The 12,785-nt window shown below is 37.6% G+C and overlaps 1 protein-coding gene across 4 annotated transcripts in view; it reads right to left on the reverse strand.

Annotated features, from left to right (window-relative positions):
• Positions 1–12,785, reverse strand: part of LOC135734657 (uncharacterized) — a 62,611-nt gene that overhangs the window by 10,475 nt on the left and 39,351 nt on the right. For 3 of the 4 annotated variants that reach the window (XM_065253532.2, XM_065253531.2, XM_065253533.2), the window contains 8 exons: positions 12,429–12,615; positions 10,653–10,795; positions 8,865–9,049; positions 7,846–8,105; positions 6,873–7,092; positions 3,378–3,555; positions 1,709–1,835; positions 1,202–1,282 (listed from right to left, as the gene is read on the reverse strand). In XM_065253532.2, coding sequence (XP_065109604.1) covers positions 1,202–1,282; positions 1,709–1,835; positions 3,378–3,555; positions 6,873–7,092; positions 7,846–8,105; positions 8,865–9,049; positions 10,653–10,795; positions 12,429–12,615 — 1,381 coding nt within the window. The remainder of the gene's footprint in view (positions 1–1,201; positions 1,283–1,708; positions 1,836–3,377; positions 3,556–6,872; positions 7,093–7,845; positions 8,106–8,864; positions 9,050–10,652; positions 10,796–12,428; positions 12,616–12,785) is intronic. The other variant, XM_073815876.1, reaches the window with a different exon arrangement.

Here is a 12,785-nt window from a genome sequence, read left to right on the forward strand (position 1 = left end):
TCCCAACAGGGTTGGCGCACCCCCAATCCCCACTTCAAAAAAAAAAAACATCGCTAAAAAGATTTGTTTTTAAAGACTCATGTTTAATCATGCACAAATAACCAGGGGCCGGTTGCAACAGCCGGACGTTAAGAAGTTGGGTGTAAGTCCTACATCGAGCTTAGCTACGTCTGACATTGTGAAAATATTTACGCGTGTTGCACCATCTGAAACTACGACCAGACGCAGCTATGCTCAGCGTAGATTAATGCGCGCCCCGTGTATGCGTTTAACCACTGTGATATTTAGATGCCATTCGAGTTTACTATAGTAAAAAAACGTACACTTACTGCCGTCAGCTAATAGATGATATATGAGTTTCCTCATGTTTACCAGTGCGCTCTCCTTCTAGATGCGTGCGTAACGTGCAGACCCATCATTCACGAAAGCCTTTACTGTTCGCACAAAAGGTGTATAATAGTTTGCAGATTCATTATAACAGCTTAAGTTTCAAACAAAATTAAATGAAAGCCTTTAATTAGTTCCCTACAGTGTCTTTTTAAGTATGTATGTATTTTATTATATAATTCATTGGTGGTCTCTTTACCATGCATGAAAACACATTGCTCGCGTATCCTGTGCATTAGACATGCCCATGTCTCGTCATATTTCATTGTTTCTATTTGTGCCCTAAAAAGTCTCTCTCTCTTGGTCCCTCTCCTCCTTCGTGACTAACAACTTTATCATAAGACTGATTTCAGTCAGTTAAGCATATTTATAATATATATGGAATGAATGAAACGAGTTGGCACGCATATAGCGGCTGCAGTGCATAACAGAAGAGCAGTGCATAGAAAAAGACAGCAGCTGTCTTCTACATTTCTATCAAAAACTAATTAAGTATAGTTTTTTATTTAAAATAAAAGCAATTACAAAGGATATGTTTACTGTTCATTTTTATTTATTTATTATATGGAAAAATCCCACTTAAAGAAACAGACCGCCATTACATTTTTCCTCTCGCGCACCACACTTTGGGAATCCCTGCCCTAAGGGAATACTTCCAACACCTGGTGGATAATAGTGGAAATCGATCTTGCCGGAAAAACTTGTCATTGGCAGGGATGTGTTTTCTCTTAATTGACGAGTTAACCCTAAAATCATAGTGTTTTCTAATATCAAAGATGATACAAACAAATGTCTAATTTTTAGTTGATCTTACCTTTAAGGGAGCTGCAATAGCTAGGGTTCAGTTGAGGATCTTGATCTTGTTCTCCATGAATTTGTATTTTACATTTATCCGCTTTCGTAGAGAGAGAGAGAAAGATAGAGAGAGAGAGAGAGAGAGAGAGAGAGAGAGAGAGAGAGAGAGAAAATTTTATAAAGATCTTTACAATGTACAAATTCATCATCAATGACACAACACAGGGCCCCCTTACTACACCATTTTAATTCAAAAGAAATAAAGTCATTCACTGATTTGAAAAAGTTAAAATCAATGAGAACTCTGGACTTCAAAAGGGCTTAAAAAAGAATAGTAACATCATGCCCAGGTTTTTGCTCAATTCAGTTTTTTCTACTTAGATAGATAGCTAGTTTGGCCTGAGCCAAAATAAAATTAAGCAAATGACAATCAATACGTCTTCTCTGAGAAAGAGAGAGAGAGCGAGGGAGAGATAAATGGGCAAGTATATTAAAGGAAAATTAATACAGTGTGCATAATTCTTACCTAGTTTGGCAAAGATCACAGAAACATCTTGGACAATATCTCCTGTAGCAAGAGGTGAGGACTCACAAACAGCTTCTAAGAGCGCAACATACTGCTTCATAGAGGGATTGAGCTCCACACTGAGAGACTGCAATTAAAACAATAACTGTTATTTAGACACAGATATAACGACAACTGATAGGTATTGATCGCTAAAAGCGATTGTTTCACACTATCGGACAATAATTTAAACACAGCTTATAGTCATGGCCGATATATCTTGTCAATAAAAAGAGAATAGGCAAACCCAAATGAATTTGAGAGAAAATGTAAAGGATAACTAGTTTAATGTTAAATATTAATGGTCCTAATTATAAATTAATAACTTCAGAACATTTAATCTTCAGAATTAAGTTAATGCAAGATAATATTACCACCAAACTATCGATCTAAATAATCGGCTAGCGGTATCTGTGAATTTTTTTTATATTGGTGCATCTCCATCCTAATTTAGAATAGGACTGTCACTTTTTATTCGATATTCGAATATGCATTCGAACATGACGTGAAATATCCGTATTCGAACTATAAATAAACCATCCGGTTTTTTAAATGCCATGTGTAGTAGGGCTGTCACTTTTTTTTCGATATTCGAATATGCATTCGAACATGACGTGAAATATCCGTATTCGAACTATAAATAAACCATCTGTTTTTTTAAATGCCATGTGTAGCGCATTTTTTACAGTAACACCTCGTAATAGGAAGGTGGCTGAGAGTGAGACCGACGACGGCAACTGTGCGCAAGAGAGGGAATCAAATGGGACCAAAATGAACCTCATGTGCATGTCAAGATAGAATTATAGTTTGTATATAAAATGACATATTGTTTATAGTGTTAAATATTATAGCAGAATAAAAAGCTTGTGTTAATAGGTTCGCATTAAGAAATTAGCATGTATGAAGATAATTTAATAATTTTTACAACGCCATGTACACTTTATATTAAACAACAACAGCATTCGTCTTGTAAACGGATTTGAAATGATCATGTGCTGACTGTTGCGGGTCACATTGACGACAAGTGAGATCTGCTTAAAGCGGTAAGTTTAATTTCATCTTAAGTATCAAAGGGTTTGTGCTCTCTATCATTGAAAACGTGCAGGGTAATGTACTTGTGAATGACGGCTCACAAACACGCGAGATAGGCTATGCATTTGTGCTGCTTGTCAATGAGATTACTTCTCACTAACACACTCAAGCGCGGGATATGTGTGCTTGTCAATGACGGGCATTAAATCCGCGAAATTCCGCTGAGTTTTCTGCCGAAATCTGCGGGCGCGAATTCCGTTTGCGTCTGCCTATATACTCCTGCTGCTATTTTTGTTATTCATAAGTTGATAACCTGCTGTTTCAAACATTATGTAAAAAAGTAATCCAGACAGCCCTGTTTATGACTGTCACTGTTAATAATTTTGTGATTGAATCTCCATTACGGTGGGTTTTTGATGCGCTTGGGGGGGGGCGCCTAGATATTCGAATATATTCGGGTACATCGCATGATATTCGAAATCCGTTCGAATTTGATTTTCCTCAAAAGTGACAGCCCTAATTTAGAATAAATGTATTTTTGTATAAGTCACTTAATATGCTATTTTCTGAGCCTAACGTAACCAATCCTGATACCTACGTTGAACATGTTCTTCATGTCTTGTAAATTGGAGTAAAATGGTGCCAGCAGTTTAGGCTCCTGTATCCCACTGTCAGGCTTTCGAATCAGCTCCTTGTATCTTTGAAACATCCCCGTCGGATCACTCCAGCAAACCTCTTTAAGATGGTAGAAGCGTCCAGAGCACCAACCATCCTCCCTGTAACAAACATGAGAAGAAACCATTGTAACCATCCTCCCTGTAACAAACATGAGAAGAAACCATTGTAAAAACGTAGAAATATATGCACAGAGTAACAGTAACTGCATTTCCAATACAGATTTGTGCAAAACTTTAGCAATATTTTCTAAATGTCGACAAAAAACTATTGCGAAATGATGGCATTTCCATTAACCGATGATATGGGACTGAAACAAAGTTTTTCCTCTGGAGTAGTCATTAAACAAATTAGATAAATCTTGTAACTGCTCATAATAAACTTGCATATTCAATATGATGTTACTTGACTTTTACATTTATGATGATGTTACATTTTGGCAGGCCGCAAATTAAAGATATAAAGTAGTTAAGTAGTTTTCTTTATTGAACCTTTACTTCTCCACATTTCAATGAAAAATATTGTACTTTATCATGATTTTTTTTATTTTACCTTCCATACTTAAGCACATAAAAAATCTAGAAAATCTATTTTAGTACAGGAAGTACAGTGGAAGTCCTTATATGGACATTCTAAGCAGAATTATCGCATGGCGCACGCACACACCAACCAAAAGCTGACACGAAATCAACTTCACCAGAGAAGTGTGTTGTTGTTTGTGAGTGAAGTTCTTTAAAAATTTCTTTAAATTCTTTAAAGCTTCTTTAGTTTCCCAATGAACCTAAAATTATGGAAACAATGGACATAGTTTGTGCGTGTGTGTTTGTTTAATGATGGATTTTGTTGAAATGGGGCGGTCCCAAACGGATCAGGTTTGTGTGTTTTCTTTTGGCAATTGGCGCATAGAGTGCATATAATGTAAACCAGTGTTTCTCAAACTGTGGGCCGTGGCCTTCTGGGGGGCCCTGAAATGGTGCCAGGGGAGCCCCAGCTTAATGACATTTTAATCAATAATACTGTGTAATTAAACCTTTAGAAAAATAAGGTTACTAAACAACAGTACTACATTGTATCATTAAATATGTTTTGTTTATTTCAAATGTTATGTTTTGAAATGTTTAATATTAAAAATTTTCTTTGGGAGGGCCATAAAGGGATGCACCGTACACAAAAGGGGCTGCACGCCGAAAAAGTTTGAGAACCACTGATGTAAATGACACAAACATGTAGTGAATAAGTTATCCAGACATCCAGTTATCCACAGACCAGAGACAGACAGAGGCATGAATGACTCACACTGCAGCTACTGTGGGATTGGGTAAGGAGGGGGCAACCTCAGAAATACATCAAATCTTAATAATGCTTTGAACCTAAAGTCGACTAAAGTCACCCTGTAAACAAAACTCTCACACCACGGCTTTGATTTAAATATTGGCACTTTTCCATTGCATGGTACACCACGGGTCAAGTTGTGTCAGCTCACTTCACTTTGGCTCAGTTAGCTTTTCCATTAAGTTTAGCACTTCAGAGTGGGAGGAATTACAGGTGTATCCATTTAGGGATGTCAATTTATGCAATTCCTCATATTCGAAGAAAGTTTAAATTAACAATCAATTAATCCAATAATCGTTAACTGTAATAGTGCAATAAGCCTTTACTGCAGTGGCATATAGCCAATGACATAAGTGTGCATAAAAACTCCAGCTTCCTCACACGAATTAAAAGATTTTATTTTGTCTAAATAACATGCTAGTGGGATTGTAAAATGAGTCAATGTAGTTGATGCTTTGATAAAATCATCAATTAAAACTTATTTCATAATGAAATATAATGACTAATAGACACAGTGTAAAACTCCGCCTCACATGGCGGAGGTAACAGTCTGGTAACAGTCGCATGAAAGTCCATGTCAAAATAAGGGTTTCATTATTATCAAGTGTTATTTTTTAGTTGTTCACCTCACATTCCGAGACACTGATACCCGAAACGGTTTCCTTCCCTGTGTATAGCAGCAATGTTATGCTAAACTTGAAGGCTTCCCTGAAGAAGGTCTTTGCTTTCAGTTTTGGACTCTATCAGATCCACTGCATATGCCATTTCGTTGCGTTGGCAGCCAGCTTCGTCTTGCATGACGTTAAAAAGCCCAGGTGTGTGCTTGCATCGAGCATTGGTGTGATCATGGCTAGTTTCATTTCTGTGCGCACACTTCATTTTTTTCTTTGGCTGTATGTGTTTTGCGCAGGCGCCGCACACACGTGAATGACTTTGCTTTTTCATCAATCGTTAAGTTTTATCCATCAAATTATTATCGACAATTAAAAGAAGGCATCCCTAGTGCTATGACATCATACAAAAAGTGGAAGGGAGCATTTTTGGAATGTAGGACCGGGTCACGAGTCGCAGGCGGTACATAAAACTGCATCAAATTGCTGTGATTTGTTGGCAATCGGCGCGTAAGTGCAAATATCTAAACAACACAAACATGTAGTGAATCATAATTATCCAGACATAGTGGGATAATGTTTTGTGCATGTTGCTTGTTCGTGACTCACTCCACCCACGGTATGCCTTATTTGGAAGGAATCGGTACAGCGGATCTGTCTTTAATAAATCTGATAAAGCTGAAGACTCTTTGGAAATATATGAAGGATGTAAACTACTCTGTATATACTCAAGATTAACATGAGATAAGCAGAAACAGCGTGTGTTATGTGAGCTTTAATATGAAATGTACTGGAGTAAAAAGTTAAATATTGTGCTTCAGAATGAGGTGAAGTAAAAAAACAGGGCTGCACACCCAAATATCAAGTTTATGGCAACTGAAATGTATTAGGGGGCGTGCACACCAAAGCTTTTACGCCCGCGGCCGGTGCATGTTTTCAATGGTTTCTAATGGAAGCTCTGCATTTTTCAAATAAGCCAGCAGGTAGTGTTTTTTTTTCGAGCTGAAAGCCAGCGCTCAACGTTTTTTCCTCGCTCAGCTCTAAGCGCCGAGAGTTGAAAGAGATTCAACTTTCGGTGAAAAGCTCCACTCGTCAATGTCAGTTCTCACACTGCCGTCCAATCACAGTGGAAGAGGGGCGGGACAAGTATCACAACAACCAACCGGCTCACAGCTCTCAAAATATCACAGCTACCAAAGTGCTCAGCTGAAAAAAAGCTGATGCTCAGCTGAAGAAAGCTGACGCTCAGCTGAAAAACAGCTGGCATTTGGCGTCCTCCAGGTGTTTTTAGCCATATAAAAAAGCTTTGGTGTGTCTTGACCCTTAATTAATAGTTCAACCTAAATTATATTTAGTGTTTGATTGTGTTTTACAACAAAAACTTAGAATTGGCCTTTAAAAAACATAAGTCATTAGACACCAAAGTGCACCAATTAACACAAATGTCTGAGTTATGCATGCTATTTGTATCTAACCTGTTATACTCGATAAAGACAGCAGGTGAGTGCTGAAACAGCCCTTTAAACTGTATGCTTGAACACTGGTCATACAGATAGAGATACACTGCATGTATGTGCTCTACTGTTGTGGTGAAGTCTGCTCCCTCCGACTCCATTGAATGATTCTCCGAAACTTTAGTGCACCAACCCTTCAGATAGTCGATCATGTCCTCCACCTGCACAGTATTTCTCATACCTGCACAATCATTTAGATGTCAATTAGAATAATAAATCAATATTAAAATAATATTATAATATTATAAATCAGTATTATTATAAATCAATATTATGCAAAATCCACTTTTACAAGGTGTTTGGACATAAATGTGTTAGCAGTGTGTGAACTCAACCACCCTACAATGAACACCTATTTTTTCTTTATTTATCCCCATTAAACTAAAGAAATCTCTTTAGAAATTCTTTTTGAATTCTCTTGTTAATGTCTGACTGACTGGTTAACTTTACCCGAAAGCTGTTTTAAATGTGTTTGTTAGCATGTTGTAGCACTAATGCATCATTAGACATGCTTTTCTTATTCTCTTCTTATTGTGATGTCACACTAACAAAGCCCCCCCAAAGCCACTGACTGAGTGGTTAACTCAACCCAAAAGCCTTTGTGAATTTGCTGATAAGCATGTTGTAACACTAATGCGGCTTAAAAGATACCATTGTCCCAGATTGTATTTGCAGGAATCCGATCTACTTTTAACCGAAAACAGTAGCTCATTTGCATCTAAAGGTACACACATTAAAACAGCACTTTTTTGCTCCCGCCCAAAAATAGTCATATTGGACATGTTATAACAAATGAGCTGGGGGTATTTTGAGCTGAAACTTCACAGACACACGCACTCCTGAGACTTATTTTACAGACTTGTAAAAATGGGCATAATATTGGCCCTAATTTGCTTAATCCAAATGCCTTTAGCTGCGCATCCACTGACTGTACCTATAGTTCTGGTGAATTCGCTTGGTTCCATGTGCACATAATCGACGTGTGATCCAAGCAGGCGATGCACTTCTGTAGAAAAGATGAATACTGATTTAGGCTGTAGGTAGGTTATGGGTTGTCTGTTTTCCCATGATGGCCTCTGTGTTGGTACCCAGGGTAGCTGGGTAAGAAAGTGGTAGAAAGAGGATTTGGTCTGTCTGATGGACCGTCCCTGGTTGTCCAAGACATTCACCCAGATGTACTGTGAGTATTTCTCTCTGTAACAAAACACGACAGGCTCTCATGTAAACAAAATTAAGAGTGCAATTGTCTGAATGCATAACAGTAAAAAGCAGTAAAAGAAGTACATTTGCTAAAATATGTTGATGGTTGAGCTAGTGGACATATTTTTGCTTATTAATGTAAATGGAGCGTAAAACAAGGCGCTGTGAGGCGATTCAGGCGAGGTCTACAGACGGGGGACAGACAGAGGCAGAATGACTCACACTGCAGCTACCGTGGGATTGGGTAAGGAGGGGGCATCCTCAGAAATACATTGAATTTTATAAAAGCATTTGAACCTAAAGTCGATTAAAGTCACCCTGTAAACAAACCCTCACACCACGGCTTTGGTGTAGATAACACTGTGCATTTCTCTGAGAGCTCTATATAACAAGAATAGGCAGAAGTTTTTATCAATGTCCAAACAGGACCTGACTAGGCTATCAAAATTTTTTTCATTAAACAAAAGAGTCAAATGCCAAATATGGTGCAAGCACATCCAAACAAATCCCAATACTGTCTCTTTAAAACCTATGGTATAGAAGGGATTAAAAATGATGATGACCTTGACTGCTATCATGCAAATCCATTTTCTACACAAACCTAGCAAAGAATAACAGATTGAAAGTGAATTTCTCCCCAACCAGCTGTAGATCATGATACAGGATTATAATATTGTTTGCTGGCAGATGTGCTCCCAGCCACAGCACAGAGCTGAACAGACTTAAGCCATAGACTTGGAGTAAAATGTTTACCCTGTGTCCCAGTTTGCGTCCAGCAGTTTTATAAGCGCTTGTCTTTGCTGTAGTTTGGTTTGGTCTGAGAGGTGATCGGCAGTAACCAGGGTATGAAACTCTGCACAGTGCTGATCTTCTATGATATACACCCCATCGGCAGACTTAGACCACAGTTCACTCTCCATTGCCCACAAACTGGATGCCTGAGAAATATGAAGAGAGAGATAACATTGGGGTTATGGTATGTTATGGACAACGAACACAGGTGCATTTTATTCATGGCATTTTGAATGCACAGAGATCCTGAGGCCCATTGTTGTGCCATTCATCCATGACCATAACCTCATGTTGCAGCATGATAATGCACGGCTCCATGTTGCAAGGATCTGTACACAATTCCTGAAAGCATCCCAGTTCTTACATGGACAGTATACTCATCCCATTAAGCATGTTTGGGTTGCTCTGGATCGGCGTATAAGACAGCGTGTTCCAGTTCCAGAGAAGTGGTCCAACATTTCACAGGCCAAAATCAACAACCTGATTAACTCTATGCGATGTGTTGCACTGCATGAAACCAGATACTGACTGGTTTTCAGACTCCCAGGATCCCCCAATAGAGTAAAACTGCATATTTTAGAGTGGCCTTTTATTATGGCCAGCCTAAGGCACACCTGTGCAATAATCATGCAATCTAATCAGCATCTTGATATGCCACACCAGTGAGGTGGATGGATTATATAATTTTGTTTAGTGTATTTATGGTAGAAAATGTACAAAATATATTTGTTTACTAATATTCTAATGATTTTTGGCTTAAGAAATCAGTCATTTTAAACCATGCAACGTATTGTTGGCTATAGCTACAAATATACATGTGCAATTTATATAAATGGATTAACTAAAAAGGCTATTTATTTAGCATTTTCTCTACTTAACATGACCATAAATCTCCTAATAATAATAATAATCAATTTTGATGTGTAAAGATCAAATTAAACGGGTATATTTGTACAATAACAAACTGTGGGGAAAGTGTACTGTGTATTATTTACTAATCCTCTTTACATACACTTACAAACATTCAGAAACAGATGACATGCTGAATGGTTTAGGGTGGGCTATAGTCAGTCAGGCACATTAATGCCATTGAGCTATGGAAAATGTGGTCAATGTTTTCCTCTGTTTCAGAGTTACATAATTCCTTGTGCCTGGAATTTCTTGGCCATGTCAATTTACTGTGGAATCTGAACAAGACACTGTTTACGACATGGGATCATGTTGTCAGCTCGTTTCAATAAAGGAATGTGAAAGTTTGATGGCTTCCTCTTTTAACTACGTTCATTTAGTGCCAATGAAGATCTGACTCTTTCACTTGAATAAATACCCCTTTTTACACCTGGTCATTTCATTCTCTGATATCTGATCATAAAAAGACCAAGTGTAAATGCCTTCTGAAACATTTTCAAGACGTATTTAAATTGAAAGTTTTTTAATGCAGAGTAATGAATAGTGCATTTGCACAGCACAAATTGAGCGTTTCTTGCTTTAGTTAGATTGTAGTCTCAACAAGCTAACTAAAGCCAGCAAATTGAGGGTATTTGCGTCTGAATTTTATGTGCGAATGACGCGAATATCATGCATGAATGAAGCGAGTTAACTCAAAATGTTAACTCATCAACTACGTGCGAATAGCAATTTATTTGCTTCATTTGCGTCTGGTGTAAAAGCACAGTTCGGCTTCTGGTGTTTTGTGTTACTCTGACCAGTTTTTCCTGTTGAGTTTCAAATCATACAGCACCACCTTACCAGTTCAGAAACCATAAAGGTCCGTTTCTCCTTCCTGAAGATAAGAAGGTCTCTCACTCCCAGAATGCTGAAGAGCTCTCTCCACCCGTCCACATCACTGTCTGCCTGCAGATAGCAGGGGTCCAGTAGGACCCACTCCACACCTAGGTAAAGAAAATAATTGGATGAGTCTGACCAAAGGCAATTTGAGCTCAATGGATTCTGGAGTGCTGGGTCATTCCATTTCCACTTCTTCCCATTGCGTAAGTCCCAGTGTTCCCCATTTCATGCTTTTGTAAGCTTCTACAAAGACCTTTAGTTGGGATGTTACATAATTTCTGATGCAAAATCTTTATTTGGGAAAAGCATGAACTAAAACTTTCCCTAATGGTCTATCTAATGCAAACCATTAAACATACAAGATAATTTGAAGTAAATCATCTATTAGAGTTAAATATATAGGTTCATATTTTATTGTTTAACTCTTTCACTGCCATTGACGAGTTATCTTATAAAACCAGGAAGTATTGCCCTAGGGCAAACAGTTGTATGTCCGTGTATGTTTTAAAGATCGCTCTGCATCTGATATCTATCAAAAGTCCTTCACAAAAATGGAATTATCTCAACTTTTTGCTCAAAATTTGGTGTTTTTGATGAAACCTACACTTATTTGAGAGGTGATAAAAACAGAACATATGAAGGGAGGATGAAACAGATTTTTTGTTTGAAAGCAGAGGGTCTTGTCTTCTATTTCATATATTGTATGTTTATATATTTTAAAAGGAGCATATTCTTGGAAGGCATTAAACTTTTGTGAAAATCATGAAAAATGCTGGCGGCGAAAGAGTTAATGAGAAACTGGCATTTTTATGTCATGATATTTCTACTTATTCAAGTTAAATAAAAACTAAGCAAGCCATTTATAAGTTGACTGAGAGTGTAACCACTGTGGCTTTGTGTTGATTCATCATAAAACATGCAAGAACCAATGAGATTGAAAGTTATGAAAGTGCTACCATATCTGAGCAGTAAAACGCATACTTTAAAGTCCCCCAGTGGTGAAAATCAAATTTTTATTGTTGTTTATATGTCTATGTGGTGTTTATAATAGGATTTAAGACAAACAATGTGCAGATTCACCATTGCTGAGTATTTACTCAATGATATTGACAGAACCACATTTTAAAATCGGCTCGGTTTCCTACATCACAACCATGCAGCCAATCAGGTCAACACAGTTAAATGAGCGAATCAAGCGGTCTGAGCCATAGAAATGTATGCCGCATAGACACGGCGTTGCGTTGTGAAACCATAAGTGGCATCTATGTACCTATATATCTATGGCCCGATCACAATTTTTAACATATGCTGTTTTGATTTGAGTTTTAAGGGATAAAATTATCGACTACAGGGGAACTGTAATATTTCAAATTTTGCTAAATAAGTTGACTTAGTTTTGTTTTTTTCCCTATTGTTTTGCATTAGAACACATTTAAAAATCTACTAAGGTCGTATTACTTTTTATTACTGTTTTTATGGTGGATGGATGTTCCTTTCGAAACTTCAAAATGTTGGGTCCAATACAACTTCCAGTGACATCATATAAATCTTTGTGTTCAGATAAAGAAAGGAAAGTCATTTGGAATGGCATGAGGGTAAGTACTAAACGATGAAGGAATTTTCATTTTTGGGTGAACAATTCCTTTAAGGAATATACATGCAGTACACATCATTAAATATGCCATTGTATTTATTTCATTCCACAGGGTTACAATTTAGAGAAGCCACTGGGCTTACCAGGAAGTTTGCTGGGCAGGTCGATGTTGCCATACTCTTTAGAAAACTGGATCTTGCTCTCCGAAGCGCAGAGGAAGCCCCTATTGGTCAGCACAGGGATGGCCATCCCAAGATTTCTGTAATCCTGATTCTGAGAATGTAGTTTGATAAATACCAGGTAGCTGATGATAATGTCCTTGGGCTTTTTCTAGAAGGAGAGACAATTAAGTATGTATGTGAGATATATTCATGATGGATGAAAGCACATGATGCATTATACACGCTTGATGCATATTCAAACATCCGGAACGGATATGAATCACCCAATGATAAGCATACTAAAAAAGCCCTTATATTTCAACTATGCTGTACTGATTT

This window comes from Paramisgurnus dabryanus, chromosome 1 (genome assembly GCF_030506205.2).
Source record: "Paramisgurnus dabryanus chromosome 1, PD_genome_1.1, whole genome shotgun sequence".
Lineage (NCBI taxonomy): Eukaryota > Metazoa > Chordata > Actinopteri > Cypriniformes > Cobitidae > Paramisgurnus > Paramisgurnus dabryanus.